The 20,779-nt window shown below is 36.5% G+C and overlaps 2 protein-coding genes across 2 annotated transcripts in view; one reads left to right on the top strand and one right to left on the bottom strand.

Moving 5' to 3' along the window:
- The window catches only part of dennd1b (DENN/MADD domain containing 1B), a 96,054-nt gene extending 91,407 nt beyond the window's left edge, over positions 1-4,647 (top strand). The window contains exon 22 of the mRNA XM_042334972.1: positions 90-4,647. Within this exon, the coding sequence (XP_042190906.1) occupies positions 90-653 (564 nt within the window). The 3' untranslated portion in view covers positions 654-4,647. The remainder of the gene's footprint in view (positions 1-89) is intronic.
- Positions 4,648-12,530: 7,883 nt separating this feature from the next.
- Positions 12,531-20,779, bottom strand: part of crb1 (crumbs cell polarity complex component 1) — a 42,602-nt gene continuing 34,353 nt past the window's right edge. Inside the window, exon 12 of the mRNA XM_007895700.1 lies at positions 12,531-12,770. Within this exon, the coding sequence (XP_007893891.1) occupies positions 12,555-12,770 (216 nt within the window). The 3' untranslated portion in view covers positions 12,531-12,554. The remainder of the gene's footprint in view (positions 12,771-20,779) is intronic.

The following is a 20,779-nucleotide window of genomic DNA, read 5'->3' as shown; positions in this document are numbered from 1 at the left end:
TGACATTGAATTTCTGATCTTGACCATATATACAGAAAGTTTGGGATTTCTTATCATTAATATCTCTGTTTCTTGTGTATTTTTTTTAGAACAAATCCAATACTCCCAGTGAGGGAAATCTGGCAGAACTTGGTTTAAAGGATGCAAGTCATTTGGACTGGCACTTAGGACAAGATGACACTGTGGTTCATAGAAAGCCTCTTCCCCCATCACCAAGAAAACCACCTTGTTTTGCTCAAAGTCCAGTCACACTTGAAAAGAAAGCTTGTAAAAATTCCTGTGTTTTTGCTGAAGATTTTACAGACATTACAAAAACTCTTGTAGACTCATCATTGTCCTCAACTTCAACAGCAACAGTTGCTTGTGGTATAGAATCCAACAAGGAAGGGAAAATATCACCTAAAGTAAAGGAACAAAAACAAACACTAACCAGTGCAGACAGTACTTCTGAGCAACAATGTCCGGAAGTAAAACCAAGATACCCATCAGTTCTGATTCCTTGGGAGAAAGAAGATTCTCTAATCAAATCAAAAGGTGACTCAAATGAAATAGATCTACTGAAAGAAATTGACTGTTTGTGTTCTAGTTTTGAAACAGGTCAACCCATCTCCAGTGCTAGTTCTTCCACTGCCAACAGTGAAAGCAAAGTGTAGTGAAAGTGCACTAGCTGAAGTCGTTTTTCATAAATTTTAAGTGGAATACAAAAGATTGACTGTTCTACTGTAGGGATGGAGTTACTAAAATGTTTGAGTTTAAAAATAAAAAGGTGAAACCGCACTGCTTTGCTGATAATAGACCAATGCAAATTGTCTTAACAATTTAAACTGCTCGTGCCGCAGGGCAAAAAGTGATTGCTAATTCAGATCAGCTATAGCCATTTGGATTAAATGTTTGACCGGAAAATGTATTAGCATAGAAGTGCAGTAGTATCATCTATGCAATGTATCAAAAACATTGTTGGGGGACTGGGTTAGTACACTGGCTTTTTATTTCTGAGACATTAGTTTCAATCCAGCCCACCTGGATTAGATCCAAGTTTCTTCCATCCGTTGAGTGTAAAACTTCTACGTGAAATGCTCTTGGGTTGCCTCAGCACAATTCCTTGTCGTTGTTTGTGAGCTCCAAAAGTCTAAATTGCGAAACATTGGGCTCAAAAAGGCAATCTCACTCTTAGAGGCCAAGGGAAATGAAAACTCCAAAAGTACTGGAAGTGTTCTTTTTAGTTTGTGGTTTATGGACATTGTTGGGACACAGTGGAAAGAGCTTTGCTGTGCATCCAACAAACCCAATTTGGATCTGTTTGATGCTGACACTGAAGGTCTTAAATAATGGTATTCATTTCCCAGAACTTGCGTCCCTCATCTTGATGGTCACAGAATTCACCAACAAAAGTTGCAATGAAAGTTGTGTTCAAATGCCAAAAGAATATGTGTTTTGAGAAAACATTTTTGTAATATGTATATTGCATTACCATGGTAGGGTTGGTCACTATTAAATTAGGCTAACAAAGTAAATCAGTATGGTTCACACTGTTTCTTGCTATTAGATTATAATGCATGCTCATTACATGCTTGTACAGTAAAGAATGAATGCAAGTTAGCTTGTGGATTGTACCTGTTAGAAGCACTTGAAATGGGGGTTATAAATGACTATCATTCATTTCCTTATTTCAATCCGTCCTCTTCTTATTCCTCTTTTCTCCTCAGCGCAAAAAATATCTGGAAACTGAATCCTCTTAATCATTTGAACACAGATGTATATGATTCACAAATATTTATAAATATAGAGAAAACTAAAGCCAAATGATCAAGAGCATTCAGTTATCATAAGGTTGCTGCCTTAAAAATATAAACTCAAAGTCCTCCAAAATCATCATAAGTTCTTCCTAAAGAAGATAATTAGTGCTATTTAATAAGATATTTAGTGCTTGGGCATGATTGCAAACCCAAAAATGCTTGAAATCAAATCATTAAGCAATAAGTATCAGAAATGGAGATGTAAACTGGTTCCTAAAGGAGAAAGGACATTTCTTATGGAGATAATGCATTTTATTTAATCAACAATCTGTTGGAACCAGTGATGATTTAATAAATCCATGTCTTCCAAAATAAATTGAACAATTTTTTCCTCCAAAGCCATTAAAGATGGTTCATGTGAACCTTTTTTTGCGCAACACTTTGGTCATTGAAGCAATTTTGAAACTTGACCAACTTTATCATTGTCCTCACATAGGAATTCCGGGCTACAGTCAATGTCTTATATACTCTTGGTTGATGTAAATGTTTTGTATTGAACAAATGTTCAACATGCTGTAACTGTTATTTGTGAACGGTTGTGTTTAGAATATAGCTAACATGCCTTTTGTGTCATGTAAATAACAATTAACACTGGGATGGATATAAGGGATTAAAAACCACATGCTTTTGGTACTCCTATTTGAATATGGTACCTTAATGTATGTAAAGAAGAGGATAAATGAATTTTAGAACCGATAACATCTTTACAAGCCAGATAGTTCCAGTAACCAGTGCTACACTAAATTTAGTATTTTTTATATTCAGATAACATCGCGATAATTTAATGATAGTTTTTTTTTTAAAAAGTCTTGCACTCTTTTTGTGGTACTGAGGCATGCAGTATATTTTTGATCTTCATCTACCCTGATTTTTTTTCTGCTGTTAACTTAATTGGTTATTAATGAACTCCATTATATATATATATATATAATGTGAAGCAAATGTTTCTAATTGGTTTTGAACTTTAACATACCTGATATTGCTGGGCTGTGAAGGCTGGAACATGTGCCTTAAAGGAAACAAAGTTATGTTGGTACTGATTTTTATTTTCGTAACTGGAACACGACACAGTACGTGTAATGTATGTAAATAGGTGACATGCACTGTCATTGTTAGACTGTACTATATATCAAAACATAAAATAGCACAGGAATTTTATTTGATATGCTAATTAATCACTTCCCAAAAATTCTGATTGATCTAAGTGGTTCTTTTAATAATGAATGATTAAATCAGGCTAGCTGATTATTCTACCTTTTGTTCAAGTACCAGAATTTTTGTCTTTGGTTCAGAGATTCTAAAAACAAAATTGAAACGCAGCCTTGGATGGTACCCAGAGTGGATATTATCATCTTTCAAATGATCTGTGCAATATGAATTTCAATTTACAATTTAATTGTTTCCAGGTTTTGCTGTTAAGCTTTTGCACCTTGTTTTTCTAAAAACCTTAAACCTCATTTGTATTAGAATAGTTTAGAATAAGTTAAGCTCCAGCAATGAAACTTGCGGCATTTTGACTACCAGTGAAAGCAATGAAGTGAAGAGATCATTCTTTGTGCGATTATGAATAACGATTCATGTAAAATAGTAGTAATCTATGAATATTAGTGTTTTCCAGTGTTGCCATAATGCATATTTTATTTAATCCATCATAAATTCACCATATTCTTGCAACTGCTTTCAAATGTAGTTGATGTTACTTGCATACCAGAAGGTGGATTTTGTAGGTTCATGAATGCATTGTGTTGGTAGTCTCTATCTTAAGCTAAGAGTGTTCCATTTAAAGTGTTTTTAAAAATATGTTGCCCATTCTTGTTCCATTACTATTTCTATTATGGTCCATTATTTTAAATGAATCATTCACTTGTGGGTAAAAATTCTGCTCAGTGATTCACGCATTCCACTTTTATCGATATGCGACTAATAGGAAACTCCCATTGAAGGCTGACATCAATCCGAAGGCTATGCACAAGACTGTGAATGGAATTTTTACTCCAAGTCTACACTCAGAATCATCACTTTGCAGAATTTTTTTTTTACAAGTGTTTACCTAATTGTTTAAACATGTTTTTAATATTCAATCATTCATTGAATAATAGAATCTATGAAGTTGTCATCTTATTTGTTTTCCTTTATGCTGTCCTGAACTGTCCTAATTTTGTAAACAACAGTGTACTAAATGCCTCGCCTCTTAATGTAGTATCCCAATGAAATCACATTTTTACAACAAAAACGCTTCAGGATTTCTAACAATAAAATGTTTTAAATATTATTTGGCCTTTGAAGCTGAACATTAAATTGTCCTTAATGATCCAAATCTCTATAAAGCCCTCTGCCAATTTTTATTTCCAGTATTTTCTGTGGAAGCTCTGTAGTAGAGACCTTTCATCTTTATGAAAGTTAACACAATACAATTTTACGTGATGCCTTATTCTGATTATTCTACTCCATTCAAATATTACACCAACATCTGGATTGCAGAGGCCTGACTTTAATTGACCATGGAAATTCGCTGAGATGACTGTGTTTTCATACATCGCTAACCAGATTTTGGCATTTCTGACTGTTCAAATTTTAAATGGAGCTTTTGGTATGGTTGTGTGAATATCCCCAATATTCAGAAGATCTGAATTTGACATGAAATAAGTGAGCATTTTGCCACAGCGAATATAGGCTGTTAATCAAATTTGGATTATTGATCTTTTTGGTTAATGTATTCTTATTGAGGGTTGTCCAAGCTGCTGTATAATACGACGAGAAACTGTACAACATTGACTGAAGAAAATATTCTTCAGACTTTGCAGAGCTGTGCTTTGCCTTTGCCAAACAATAAAATTTCAATTTTATGTTGCTCCTGTGCCTTGTGTTTTTTTTTATATTTTGACGTTGTACAGGTTCTGAATTGTATTTCAGACTATGCAAATTTGAACTGAAATTGTCATTGTTTTATTTCATGGGCCTTCTGTTTACACTGGATTATGAATCTACAGTAACTGACTGATTTACCAGCCAATCCCAGAATGACAACATACTTAACATTGTTGAAGAAGAAATGCTTTAACCATTGGCATATAAAGCAGATGAGAATTATTCACATCAGCTGAATGAAGAGGCGTGTGAGCGATGCAATGAAAGGAGCCAGTTCACCACTGGATTATCCATTAAACGGAGTGAGAAGCTTTGTTTAATTTGGCCTCCTTTCTTGCAAAGTAGAAGACAACCACTGGCTGGTAAGAAATCCTTCAATGAAAACATCTGCTTAGTACAGTGAAAATAGTAGTAATTCATGCTGAACAAAAATAATGGCACAATTTTAACTTAATTTCTTTGAAATCTTAAACTACTTTATTTCATGTATTTCAGCCAGTTACAATACAAAGCAAGTAAAATAGGAGTGCTAGTTCAATCAAACAATTCATCTAGTATTGTTACAGATTAGCACAACAACATACTTTAACAAATACTATACATGAACGTGAACAATATGGAACATTTTATTTTTCTCAATAGTATATTTACATTTGATCAACTGATCTAAACAGAACTATATACACTAAATATATCCTGTAGATATAGATACATATATTAACAATTCTAAGTATGACAAGTACAAGATAAAAAACATTCATATTCTAGAATATGACAGAAATGTTTTTCAGCACAATCATGTAAAAACATTCTTGGGGCAATTGGCACTTTGCACAGAAGTGTAAATATTATTTATATGCTGGTTAAAATTAATTGCAAAGCTTTTAAGTCACTTAATAGGATCATCATTATTTGAGTACCCAGTTTCATGACAATTAAATAACTTTCAAATACCAAGGATTTCAAAGCTAAAATGTACAAAAACGTATTCAATTTTCTTTTTTTAAAATCTGAGAACACTGTAAAGAAAGATTATTTTCAATTCTTTCTCATTACAAATCAAAATAGACACCTACAAAATATGTAACTTCTGGGACAAAGTATTATGAATGCTGCAAGATATTCTTCCATTCTTAAAGGGCTAATGTAAATAATTCAATAGATTTGATCTTTTATGACTGATAGAAGATACAGTATTGTTTAATGAGAAGGCAAGTTTAGTTTCTTATTTACGTTTGAACTGTCACACTGCTGATTAGAAATAAATATTGTTTTGTTCAATGCAGTCTCCCAACGGTTCTGGAGGATTGCATTATCATTTGTGTGACTCACAGAAATTCTTTCAGGAAGAATTCAGAATTAACAAGATGATCAGGAGCATGAGAAAAATGTACTCGGGGAGAGAGTTTGGATTTATATAAGCTTCCTTTTTTAAAAGAATGATTTTATTGTTAATACCAGATTTTTTCCCCATTCACACATTGATTTTGTGTTTGAATTGTATTCTCAATCTTTTAAGTTACTGCTTGTATTTGCTGGTGATTCTGTATGGTTTCTTATGTAAACTGTCCTTGAAGGTATTCAAGTTAGGCCAACCTTGTATTTCAATCCAAAGTATTGAAGGTGAAGTCTTTCATATATCTTGCTTTATGCTCCCAATGGCAGTCATATTTTAGTATTTAGATAGTTTGGGGGTTGCAACTATTAAAGAATCATTTTACCACTTAAAGTACAATGATTTTGAACTTAAATCAAAGCAGGCACTAAAACAAATGATGTGCTCACTTTCCACCTGTCAATTCACGCGTCTCCTCAATGACTGACTCTGCACAACTCTATTGTTATTCCACAGATTGACGCATTCATTATTCTACCCTAATTTATCCAGTTTCATTCCTACGCTGTTATTTTATCACAGATTTCCAGAATGCAGATCCTTCAGTGCATTTGATCTTATCCTTTGAAATTACCAACCCAACCATCTTCCCATTACAGCAACAAGAATTTCATAAGTAATATTTCTATAACAATCTTTTCTCACCATCTCTGTTGCTTGTCTGTGTTCAGGTTCACGTTCCTCCCACCTCTGTTCCCAAGGCTTTCATCCTCTCTCACTTGCATCTTTACTAATATTCTGCTTTAGTTTGAAAAAAGTGATCCAGTGATTTTTTTTATTGATTGTGTCATTCTGTTTTTCAATCTTTGAAATGATCTTTTGATGCAGAAGAACTGAATACGTTTACAAATGCACCTGAAATGAACAGTGGAGTGTGAATTTAAGGGTTCATGCCCAAATGATTCGTCTTCAATTTAGTGAATTTTATAATTTCACCTATTTCCTTTCTTGGGGAAAAGGCAAATGGTAGCATTGGGAGTGGCAAGCTGATAGTGTTTGTAGAGAACCAAAATAACAAGCTTTTCAGGAATATAACAGAATGATGATAGTTACTATTTATGGACAAGGATCATTGGACAGAACATTAGTGCATGTGAGTCAGAGGAGATCAGGCAGGCAGTATTTAGAACCTGCAAGCAAGAAGAGATGCTCAGAAAATACTACCTAAGGCCAGGAGGAGGTTAAGCTGAACAGTTGTCTTACAGGCACAAAATAGTCATTTGTAGGTATGCAGCGGCTTGAGGCTTGAAAGCCCCTGTGGGCAAGGAGATCAGACAGGTTGCAGAGATTACAAGATTTTGACAAGAGGCCAAGCATCTGTAAAGCAGAGTTGAGTAAGACTTCTACATCAGATTTTGCTGAATGTTGTCGTAAACAGAAATTATTAGTACTTTATTTTTTGGAAAAGAAAGTGGGTAAAGCAGAATGAGTTTTACAGTAAAACTTTCCAACTCAAAAAAATATTAAAAACAAATCACTTTCTCTGCTGGCATTAATCAATCCCATTTCAGAAACTAAGCAAATTGCCATTGCACATTCAATGCAGTACATTATCCTCCGATAAAATAAAACTATTGATTTACTGGGATCTGATTTACTGTGGGTAGAGAAAGATGAACTCCTGAAATAACGTTTAGCTGGTCATTGTTGTATCCTTTAAGCTCTACAAAACCAGTACAGCAAATACTGTAAATGAATACAGAAATTAGTATTAACATTTAACTTAATCCTATAACTCTAGTATTTAAGTTTCCCAATGCTTAAACATCTATTTTTGAATGACCAGTATTCTTGATTTAAAAGTCTGCTTATATATTTTACTGCTCTACTTCAAAATTGCAGGCTTTCCTTACTCCACACGCCTAATAATAATCCCTCCAAAAAATAAAAACAATAATAAATTGGTCATTTTTAATCTACGACTGTTTGTGGGACACTGCTGTGCGCAATTGGCTGCCGCGTTCGCCCACAAATATACAGTCAATTCACTTTACAGTGTGTTCTGTGAAGCGCTTTGGGATGTCCTCCCGACGTGCAAAGCGCTATATCAAATGCAAGGATTATTATTATTATTATAACGTGTTCGATGGTACCTGATCATTTTGATTTCACTTCACATTCCCCTTTTTATTTTGGGGTGAAACACACTTTAATGTAATAGAAATGATCCTAACTCTCCACAAAACACTTTGCTCCAACTTGTGTATTCATCCAGAGTTATGTGAATGACTGACCTCGCAAAATGTTACTGTAATTAAATTTGGTTTGAAAATGGTTCAAAAGGGGATTGACGTTTTCTTAAAATAGAACATATGTTCACGGATTGTTGGCAAATTATTTCACCTGTTTCTAAACTGTTTCTTCTCCCAGATAACTCCAGAATTGAATTTTATTGGTGATCGAGAAGTTTGAGACCTTGCATTGAAGCATCTTCAAGCCTACGAAATGGTTGAGCAGGTTACAATATGACAGGTTCATGAATAGTTAAAAGACATTTTAGTATTGTTATACTTATGTATCTTATTGCACATATTTTGTCATCTGGAAAAAGTCACATTTATCAAGATCAGTTTATCTTAAAATGTGGCTTTTTCACTTCAATTATGTAAATGACATGACTGGCAGTAAAATACTGTGATCAACTATACCTTGGCTGCTCAAAAAAGTCACTAATTTAATGAACTTCTTGTGTCAAAGTACAGTTAATATAAAATTGCAAAAGACATACAATTTTGTGTAAATGTAAATGTCTTGTCAGATGATGAACAAAATCTGCACAGAAAGGCTTGTTTTACACATATTGCAAGCTCTGTGAAATTTGGGATTGAGTTCACATGTATAATTTCATTTTCAGCACAGATTCTAGAACCAAGAATTACAGTGAAATTTTATTTTGACAAGTATTGCATTGCACAGTTCAATTGGAATGAATAGCACATACTGAACTCAAATGAACAGAAGTAAACGACTAACAGTGAAGAGATATTTATTACAATGACCTCGCAAAACACGTAGCATCTTTTTAAACTGTTCTTAGATCAAATGTGTTCAAAAAATCTGAGTGAAAGCAGACACCACATCAAAATTCCTGTTTACAATCCTCAAAGAAGTAAAATCAATGAAAACATAAGCTGATTTATTATTACATTATTTCATTCCTGCTTCCTGATTTGCAAATTGTGATCTTTTCTTTCAATGGTGGGCTGACTTTGACCTTTTCTCAAATACTGATGGGTCGTGTGATACAAATAGGAGTGTACATTTAATGTTATTACTCTACTGTTCTCGTCTAATTAATGCACTAAAGTTTGCTTGCCAACAATTAACACAATGATTTAAAATGACATTAAAATGAGACGGGTATATTTGTTAAAATACTGTAACACTAAGGCATTGTAACAAGTAACCAAAGTACGAACCTCATTCTTTGGTTTTCTAACACATTTTTGAGAAATTGAGCAAGAACTTGCCTAGTTAAAGAGTTCAACAACTTTATATGTTTCGTTACAATTTTCTCATCTCTCTTTAGACATTTGACTAATTTTTTACTTCCACTGAGTTACAATTCAATAGATGGGCATAAGTCCCTCCTGTACCCCAGTGGCTATTTTTAAGTTTAAATGCATATCCATGCACATGTGATCCTTCAGCAAAGATTGCTGGATAGTGATCAGCAGCAGGAGACCTGGCTGATGATTTTCCCTCGTTGACTCAGGGCACTAGTAAATTAACTCAACACAAAAGGGGATTAAAACATCCTTTGAGATAATTTTTTACTTGCTCTGTTTTAGATCTCGGTGCTGCTGCTTCTCATACCATTCTTCCTCCTCCCACCAGGAACGAAGGACATCCTGGACCTAGAAAAGTCCACAACTGCTGCCAACACTCCAATCGGATGGAGGGAGCTTTTTCTTCAGGTTAAATTCAGTCTAATCCATTGTTCTTTCAACCCCCCCCCACCCCCTCCATCCTCCTCCAGGTCTCAGGTGGAGCGTTTCTGTTGATGATAAAACTTAAGTCAGCAAACACTGAGAGAGTTCAAATTCGAGGTTGTGATGATTCTCCAAGCTGGAACTCCATTATTTTAGAGTTGTGCGTCTTCGGATTGTTTTGATCGACTGTTAAGTTTTCGTGACGTTAGTCACACTCATTCATAGATCCTTTTGAATGAATTCCATGTCACAACTTTTTCTGTTTACACTGCAGCACTTAGAGCACATTGATAACCTGTTGCAGGCGCCAGTTTGACTCCAGTGACCACTTTTGAGCAAGTGATTTGGCGATACTAAACTTTAGAGAGGCACTGCAACATTGTACTTGGGTAAAGCACAACTCTGTTCAAGGGTATACTTTCATACATTTCCACAGCTCACTCACTGTATGATGTCAGCGAAGGGCTGACATGAAGCTCTTCACTGACATCAAAATACATGACAGTCTAATGCCCTGCAAAACAGAAGTGGATGGAGGCTAACTCTTATCAGCGCCAAAAAAACTATTAGGAACCAAAACGTGTTCTGTAATAATAATCCTTGCATTTTGATTCAGCACTTTTCATGTCTTCGAGACATCTCACAGCGCTTCACAGAACATCCTGTAAAGTAATTGACTATATATTTGTGGACGAAACACAGCAACCAATTGTGCACAGCCGTGTCCCACAAACAGTTGTGGATTGAAGTGACCACATTTTTTATGTGTCTTGAGGGATTATTATCAGGCGAATGGAGTAAGGAAACTTGCCCAAGGTTTTGTCCTGCCGGGAATCGAACCCAGGTCTCTCGTTTGTGAGGCAAGTGCTCTAACAGCTGAGCTACAGGACTCCAATTATATATTCAATCTATTTTCAAATCTAGAATTTAAATTTACTGATTCATAAAGTTAAAACCAATGCATCATCTTCAAGAACCGCAGGAATAGTTTGTTCTCTTCAAGTTCAATTTTCTTTATAATACTTTTGGAGTCTAGTATGTGAAGGCTAAACAAAAAGACATCTTAAAAATATAACTGAAACTTCAAATCATTACATGGCTATAAAACATACTAAAACGAGATGTTCTCACAATCTTCTTGAGTGGCTGAGGCAGACTGGTACTGAGTTTAAACCTGGGTCATTAACATGGAAATCTTTTCACGTTCAGCAGGAAAGAAGTTTCCATTGCAACAAAGTGTTTAGTTGAGCAAAGCTCCGATTAATTACTTTGAATCACTGTAATCACAAGTTAATGTCCTGGCGAAGGGCAGAACTGGCACTCACCACATGTGCGGAGCATTGTGACACAATTGGGCTATTCAGGATAATCCTACCTAAGAAAACTAACCCTAACACTTCATTTTTGCCCAATTGAAATGCATTGCTTTCTTTCTCAATATTTTGAAGCGTTTGTTCTATCAAGTTACATGAGTTAGAAAAGTTTGCTAGTTCAGAGTTAGTCAGTTTAGAATTTTGCACAACAGCTGAGCTCTAATCTAAACATTTGTTTCTAATACTCTGTCATGGAAAAAAGGGTAGGGATTAAGAGCACCATAACACTGTTGAATCTACTCTCTAATGCATTGGTTCTGTCTATGTACCACAAACGTTTTATAGCTGCAAAAGCAAGATTGTATTTTTTTTAAAAGAAAGAGCTCCCCAGATATTCCGAACCTGAAATGAAAAGTGTGAACATTTGTTCCTGCAATTTTGCCGAAGTGAAATATGAGCGCCACAAGTGTGTTCGGATTGGAAAATCAATGGGATTGTGCTTCAGTCAGCTCCTAACCCTCTTAATTCCACCACCCCCGCCCACCTATCCATAGGCCAAGTATATGCATGCGTAAAATTGCATGACAAGTTGATTGGACCCCTTTCAAACACTAATGCTCATGTTATTATTGTAAGCGGAAAAAAACAATCTAAACAATAAGGAGAATTTTAGATTTCTTTACCCCCTTAAGGGTTCTCTTGGGTTAGTTTAGAGACTGCTTGGGCAGCTAGTTAAGGTGAAAATGACATGCTCATAGAAGCAGATAATATAGAGTAAATAAGAAATAGCCTAAACAGGAGTAACCTATTCCCTTTTCACAACTAAGGGGAAATCTACATTCTGGAGGTGAGAGGTCAGAATGTGATTAGAATAGCATTGTTTTTGAACAGTTAAACCTAGAATCAAGGAAATTAATAGTATAATAGGATTCAACGTATCTCAGCAAAGATAGTGTTGGTTCCTTCGCTGAAGCTATAACTGCTGGTCCATACCGTTGTGTCCATATATTGCATAACACCATTCATATTGACTTTTGGGGAGGAATATATAAAATTGTTGGAGAATTTAAGTTACTTGGGATTTTAAGAGCACTCTAAGACATGCCCAATCAATTATTTAGTCAAATACTTTAAACCTCAGTAATGTTAGTATTTGTGACCTGCTGAATTTGATTCTTGGTGTTTGAAGCCTGGTTACATACAGCTTGGTCCAAAGGTTCACCAAGCTTCCTTTTTTTTATAAACCTGTTCAAATCAATCTCTCCATTGGAGGAGGCTGCACCATGTTCCACATCTCCACACGTGACCCCTCCTTCTCCTGTCGGCTGGGGCTGTAGGTCCCCTGTGTTGCCCTCTTATTCAAGGCCACAATGAAGGCAGCGAGAGCTAGAAGCAGAATCAGCAACAGAGCCACGGTCACCAACCCAATGTACAGAAGAAGTTCTGAGGTCCAAATGTCCAAGTCCTGTTATACAGAGTCAAAACAGTTAAAGAAAAGTTTAACCCACAGAGGGTTAGCTTTGAAGCTGCCATGCTACGAAAAACACATTCAATTCTGAAGCCTCACAACAATTGCAACTCCTCCTAGGTTGTTTGATAATACAGTACAGGGAATACCTGGGACTTGCTGGATTTTTTTTATATTCTTCCCAACATAAACACAACTCTTTGAGCACAGTACTCTCTACACAGTACAGGTGCCTGAATGTATCAGATCAGCCGCTCCTCTGGTGGCAATTTGAGAGTACTGTTCATTTCCATCCGCGATCCAGTTTGCTCCTGATTGCTCGGGCTGTACGTTCCTTCAGTCTGACGCTTGTCACGCAGTTTTAAAATCAGAACAAACAGAATGATAGCCAGAACTATCACCCCTGCAATGACGCATGGAGCCACAATAGCTGCTATGTTTACTTTATAAGGTGCTGGATTTGTCTGTGAAAATAATTTTAGACTTTTATTAGAAATTCTCACAAAAATGGGACGAGATTCAATTTAAGCAGTCCCAACTTCACAATGTTTTTTGTTAAGAATTGGAATGGCACCTAGCTGTGCCTCGTCCCCTTTATGAGCAAATTGCACATACACTTTTTATAAGCTTTATGAAAACATAAGTACAAATTCTCTACTTTCTAAAAGAAAAGAAATATTTATGTCCTTGTTTTTTTTCACCTTTGTGATGTAACTTGGCTCTCAAATCGTCAGTGTTGATTCCTGATCTGTACTCAAGTGATCTGAGGCAGAATGGAGGTAGGGGCACAATTGCCCTCATAACCCTCTGGCTAGGAAGCATTACCACGTCTGATTGCTACTTGTTGAGATGTCTATTACACAGGGCAAATGCTGGGATGTTGGATGACCGTAGGGTCGGGCAATGAATAGTTTCCAGTGGGCAGCCAGTGCCTATGGAAGTTTATTTAGTGCATTCAGGAGAGGCAGTGAAATAAATGAAAGGATCCAGTGTAGCAACTCTTTACTTCGAGATGGCTGAAGTTGGAATAGCTAAAGTCCAATGATAACTGGGGCTGGAATTTAAAGTCAGGTCCCCAACAAGGGAATCACTGAATAGAATTAATGGATGACTTTAGTTTTTGTCCTTATATTCTACCAATTTCACTAACTTATTTGTGCACAAGTGACTTGGCCTTGCAGATTTGATCGCAAAAAAAATATGTTCGAGAATAAATCCTCTAATGTGATATTTTAAGCATGAAGTTAATCATTATTTAATTTATTTCTCGTTCAAAGCATGCTTTTGAAATCACGATCTCATTCCTACATTTCCTCAACAAAAGCACAAAAGGTAGAAAGGTATTTAAAATACAGTCAGTTTCTTGCAAGGTTACTTCTGAACAGATGCATTCCTGGGATAATGCATATAATTGGACTAATTTCTCAATAGCTGTAGCACTGATCACTGTATTGATCTAACAATGTCCAATTAATGGCATTTGGAAGATCAATTCAAGTTTCAATGGTAAGCTTGCCTGGTCTTAGAGAACCAGTTTTACTGAGCCCTTCATGTTTTGCAGCATGAAAGCTGAGTCCAATTCAAACCATAGACGATAATGCTGTTAGGTCAAGTTAAATCTATCAACTTACAGATGTGGTATTATCAGCAATTGTTGATTGCGAAGGATCTGTTACATTCGGCACTGCAAAGGAACCAACACTATCATAAAGATGTTACGGAATTGTTACAAATTTGTAATTTCAAACAGGACTAGTCACAAATGTACCAGATAGTAAACAAAAATCGCGAACACCTGTCTCTTGTTATGAAGGAAGCTATTTGTGTCCACTGAGCAGTTTTTTTAATATATCCTTTTTAACGTTGGTTAACGATGACTTAATGACAGCAGTTAAGTGCTTCCAGGTCAGGGGAGAACTGCTGGACACACTTCATGTGATTCCACAGCCTCAAGTACGGTAAAAAAGCTCTGATCTATGCAACAAAGTGATTAAGGGACAATAAGCTCCTTTTTGTGCGGGAAGATGAATACAGACACATCTGAGATGTGATTGTAAGAATGCTACACTCTCGAGCCATAAATCATTTAGTAAGTTCTATGAGTCCTTAAAAACTAAAAAGTGTTTGGCAAATCTTGATAGAAAACACACCATGTAATGAATTAAATTATGCATCACTTTCATGCAATAACATAGCGAGAAAAATGATGACTATTCTCACTCTTCTGCTTTTTCCTTCCTCAAAAAGTTTCCCAAACACTTTCAAACTAGACAGCGCTCCTTTGACAAGTTACAAGCCAACCATTCTCTAGACTGCCTGCTCTCATTATTTGACAAGGGGCACTATAAGTTTTTGGTACAGTTCCTGTAATGTGATTCAGACATTAAAGATTAAGAACTATTGTTAGTGGTATTGTTTAGAGGGATTCAATGGATCGTAGCAAGGGCAAGTTGTGTTTTCAGATATGCTTTAAAGAAATTGAAAAACCCAGACATCTCCCTTTGCTGGCTCAGTTGGAATCTGACCCAGACTCAGGAGCTGTGACTGCATATTCCCATCCACTGGTTAACCCAGTTTCTCTGGTATGGATTGATGCAACAGACTGATTACCATAACATTCCCTGTATCTGAATCTGAGTAAATGTGGAGCCTGGCAGATGGCCTGTTACAGATTGTGCTGCCATTATACTTAAAGCTGAAAATGAAATTTTACTTGTAAAGTACACTGGCTGAAAATGTAAAGTTTTTTTCATATCTCAAAAATTTCGCACAGAAAATACACGTTACAGTATATCCTGTGAAGCGCTTTGAGATGTCTCAATGATGTGATAAATCGCTATATCATATGCAAGGATGATTATTATTATCAAATGTTATAACACATATACAGTACTATGTATCCAATTTTCTAAGGCAGCACTTTTTAACTGATGTCTAAGAGAAAATTGGCAATTACAGATATTAATATTCTTTTAACTGGAACTTCTCTCGGAGCTCCTTACTTACAGTTAACCTAACATCGTGGCCTGGCTGTTTGTATATCGCACTATAGTTTTCTTTGAACATTATTTCCCATTCTTTATATTTAATGTAGTTTGAAACTGTGAGGCTAAGGCTAGGAATGTCTTCCTCCCCATTTACAGGTTAAATGAGAGCCTGTTGCATGTAATTTGGTGGCCAAAGTATGTCTTTCATGAATGGAAAAACAGCAAGTCTCCGGGACTTTTCACCCAACTCATTTTCATTTTGCAAAAGACTAATTAAATGTCCAGATGGGCTGGTATTATACAGAGGAGACAGGTAGAGAACTGATGCTTTACTCACCATTTGTGACTAAATTATTTCCAAAATCCCATGATTTAGCTTCTCAATTCTTTGAGTTTTTATTTATTCTCGTTCTTTGCTTTCTCCTTCCTCAAAAGGTCATGAAATATTTATATTTTAAACTGTATATTGTAATACCCCTTGTTTCAATATTATATTGGAGGGTACATTTTAAGTTTAGATGGGAAGTGATGTATCTGTCTTATTGACACCTGTTGTTGATGTACTGTATTTACTCGCAATATCTTTATCATGTGGCAAATGGTTCAAACAAAACTCTTCTGATCTATCTTGGAATGCATACAATCACAATTCTAGGTGTTAGCCTGGCTCAGTTGGTAGCACTCTCCCCTCTGTGTCAGAAAGCTGTGTTTCAAGTCCAATATTGGGGATTTGAAATCACAGCTGATGCTCAAGTGTAATGATGGGTGATGGGGACTCAATGCATTGTCTTCAGATACAACGTTATACCAAGGTTGTGTCTGTCTGTTCAGGTGGACATGAACGATCCCTTGGCAATACTCAAAAGGGGAAGGGAGTTTCTCTCAAAATGTTTTCTGCTATTGGGAACAGGATTTTCTAAAGGAAAGGGGAGAGAGAACGAGGCAGAGGGATTCCGATGGAGTTTCAGGAAGTAGGAGGGAAGAGAGAAGAGTCCAGTGACTGTTTCCTACCTATTAGTACAAGTACTAATCTTTTCAATCAATCACTTGTATTCACATGGTCCTTCACCCAGAAACCATTAATCTATTAAAATCAGAAGCAGATGTCGCCTTAGTCCCAACTTTACGCAACATTTTGCTTGCACAATTTGTTGCTGATCACAATGTTGCATCAATGAACCATTAGAAATTTAGATCCTGCAGACTGTCTGTGTCATTACCCAGCCTCTGTGCAAAACATGGCTTCTCTGTTTCTGTCGAAATAAGTGCTAATTTGATTAAAAAATGAACAAAGTTTCTAAGTCTAAAAAAATCTTGAAATGTATTTACTTTTACCTCTGTGCCATTCTTTAACATATTAAAACTCAGGTTTACCTGTGGAGATTGAAGAGTCTGCCTTTAAGAAAAATATTGAAAACGAAAGCCAAACGAGGTTTAAAAGCAGTCTTTCCATATTAAGCACAACTATTTGAAATGCAATCCCAGGATTTTGGTGATAGTACAGAAGAATTCAGTCATTGGAACGAGCTTCTACCACCGACAAGCTCTCGATGTAGCACAATGAATGTATCTGTACTTCAGGTTGCTGTAAAAAGCTGATTCATCTTTGTAGTTCCCATTATACTCGACCTCTCTTTTACTGCTCGATGATCCTTATTGCCTTTACTTTGCCATCACTATTCCAGTGAAAAATGTTGAAACTGATCTAAAGATGCGCAGTCAAATAGGTTTTTGCTTTCGCCGGTAACTTCTGTCTGTACATTTTAACACTAGCAATTTCTGTCGGCCGCCCACCACATACCTGGCTCTAGTTTCAGGTTACAGCCACACCTGAGCCCTGCAGCTAATATCGTAACCTATGGTGCAGCCTATTGTTAGGTCCCCATTGCTGCCTTCAGCCGGCCTAGGAAAAATTGACAAAAAAAGTCTTCAAAATAAAAAGTTTGTTGAATTTTTTCCTAATATAATAAGAACATTGATTTTCGTTTAAAAAAAAGCTTTGTATGCTGCAATTGAGTTACATGTCAAGATTAATATGCGCTGACCTTGACTAAAACACAAACTCACTCTACTCTCCCTTACTGGTTTCACCCCCTATTTGTTCATGAAGCAAGCGGTTATATTTAGTCCTCTTTGTCACGCTTCTGTGGATTCTTTGAATCTCTAGCTCTTCTGTATTCATAAGCACATCTGAACATCTCAAAAGCATGAGCCTGAAAATATCAGGGCTGCTTATAAATTAATTTCAAGTAAATGGGATTGTTTTGAATCTATGGTTGAGTCAAATTTGGAATGAGGCTTAAGAGGACTTGCAGAAGGTCCTGGGATTCCAGATACCTGTTGAACTGTACCCCACTATTCGCTCGCAGTACTTCAGTAGATTGAATTTAAGATTTTTGTGGTCTTCATTTCACTCCATGGTCTTGGCCCACTCAATTATACAATCTCCTGCAGTACTAAATTCCAGCCCATATTATTCGCTCTTCCAGCAGGAGTAGGCCATTCAGCCCTCGAGCCTGTTCTGCCATTCTATAAAATCATGGCTGATCTGTACCTCAAGTCCAATTACCCGCACTTGCCCATTATCCCCTAATACCCTGACCTAACAAATAGCTATCCACTATGATTTACTGCACCTTTTGCTGTCTATGAAACTCCACCAAAGCACTTTCCCTCGCTACCTCTCTTCCTACCTTCAAAGAAACAACATATCTCTTAAACTGCCTTTGGTCAACACCTTTGAATCTCTTATTTCCCTGCTTGGTGTCCACCTCTACATTTTTAACCTTTCTTTCATGTCTAAACTGCTGTATAAATTAATTGTGTTGCTGAGGCTGTCTGGTGCAAGACCCGCCACCTGGTGGTGCCTTCTATCAATTTGTAGCAAGACCAATTGAGGTGGACATGAGAAACGTCAGGCTTAGTGGCAGAAAGCATCTCTCTCTCTCTCTGCACAGATTCCTGTCAGTCAAGAGACATTGGTGAAGTTTCTTTTGTAATATCTTTGTGTTAAACTATTCTAATCTGGTTGTTTGATTTCAAAATAATACTACAATTCTCAAAGAATTATGACCATATAATTTTATGATAGAAAAAAAGATTCTGGGACAAAATCAATCTGTTATGAAATGTAGCAGTTAGCTCCTCTATTTTAATTGTAATTTTAAAGTTATAATGGTGAGGTATTCAACTCTTCATATTGCCATAAGTTATGTCCTGTAAGTTCTAGTGTATAAGTTGTACGTTTGTATGTCTCTAAGTTCTAACAACCAGGTTTCTAATTACTGCCAGGCAAACAGAGGTGTGTGGAGTAAGGAAATTCGCCCAAAGTTTTGCCCTGCCCAGGAATCAAACCCAGGTCCTCTTGCTTGCGAGGCAAGTGCTCTAGCCACTAAGCTACAGGACTTCACTTTATACAGGTAAGACTTGTTACTAGATGTCTTCTGTATAAAGTTCAGGCTTCTTCAAGTCTTCTAAAGTGGTCTTATCAGAGCAAATATCTCAGACTCAAAGGCTTACGTAAAGCTAATTGACTCACTGCTGTTGGTAACACAGCAGCTAACCACAACTGCTTCTGAAATAAATAGCACAGCCTCCTTAAAACCCTGACAAAACATATAACTACTTGGAAGTGGACACCATGAGCACAGTTGGATGTTTCTTTCCTCCACGTTCCAGTTCAAACTGGATGAATCATTGGATTATTTTAATCTTTGGAGAACCAAGCCAATAATAAATAGCTTGGCATTTTAAAAACTCTTCGTTTACCCATCTCAACCATATTATGCAATGAGTAAAGGCATTTTAATGTACACGCTTCATGTGTCATAACTGAAACATGGAAACTGCAAGAGGGAACCTGCAACCTGCATCCTACCATACCAATGAGGGCTAAGGTGTGTGGAATTGGTTTCATTTGTAAAGCTACACTGTGACTAATGCAAAGTTACCTTGAGAACTTTATTATTTGTTTTGAAAATATATTTAAACATTTCTACTAGAGAAATGTCTCAAAAGCCTTAATTCATGAAATGCACATCAACTGTTGATCCGACATCAATCTCAGTCCCAGACTTGTGATCCAGGAATGAACCTGCAATCTGCAAGAAGGTCATTATAACTGGGACTCATGGTATTTCGGCTACACACATGCAGAACTGACTTCTGAAATTGTAAGTGATTTGTGTTGTAGAGATTGGGGCATCTTTGTTCATTTCTTTTTAAATCAGGGAAATATAAATATTCTATTTACATCAGATGTTTCAGAGGCTATCATCTAACAACATGCCAGAATTACTAGGTGTAGCATTCCAATATCAAATGTGTGGATTGAACTGAAAGATAACACAATGCTATGAGGCACAGTGAAAAGAAGAATGCCGTACCAGTCCAGTTCAAACACTTGAACAAAAGCAAACTAGAAATTTGATGAGTGTTCAAGAGGAAACTAGCTTTAAACAGTACAGTACAGATATTGAAACCTCTTACTCCTTGCAATTTAAAGAAAGCATAGATGTCAGCAAGCTGGGATATTTCTCCAGGGTTGAATCAACTCCCATTTTGTTTTGCCCACAAAATATACAGTCAATCCAATTTACAGTATATCCTGTGAAGCGCTTTGAGACATCTCAATGATGTGATCAGGTGTATTTCAGGTTGCATTTGAGGAATGCCCACCTGAACTAAATATCTGGTATCCCAGCAAGGAGTGCAAGTAAAGTCACTGGCAACCTGATGACCCAAAGTTTTTTTTAAACATGGGAGCTGGCTGGCGCATGGGAAGCAAGCCAGTCCGCTGTTTGTATTCTTTAGTGAATAAACGTCATGGTCTCTGCCTATAAACTATCCTGTGGTATAGCAAACATGTGTTAGATAATGGAGTACCTTATTTGGACTGAAAGAGTACTGCTTATTGCAAAACCTCTGTGGTTAATCGACACGACTCTCAATGACACAACTCCCACTTTAATGTTTTTGCCAGGAAGGATGAGTGGTTGAGGCGAGGACACTGGACTTGTT

The sequence above is a fragment of the Callorhinchus milii genome, unplaced genomic scaffold (assembly GCF_018977255.1).
Source record: "Callorhinchus milii isolate IMCB2004 unplaced genomic scaffold, IMCB_Cmil_1.0 Scaffold5, whole genome shotgun sequence".
NCBI classification, from domain to species: Eukaryota; Metazoa; Chordata; class Chondrichthyes; order Chimaeriformes; family Callorhinchidae; genus Callorhinchus; species Callorhinchus milii.
Note: the sequence above shows the minus strand (reverse complement) of the source record. Positions and strands in the feature narration are given on the sequence as shown.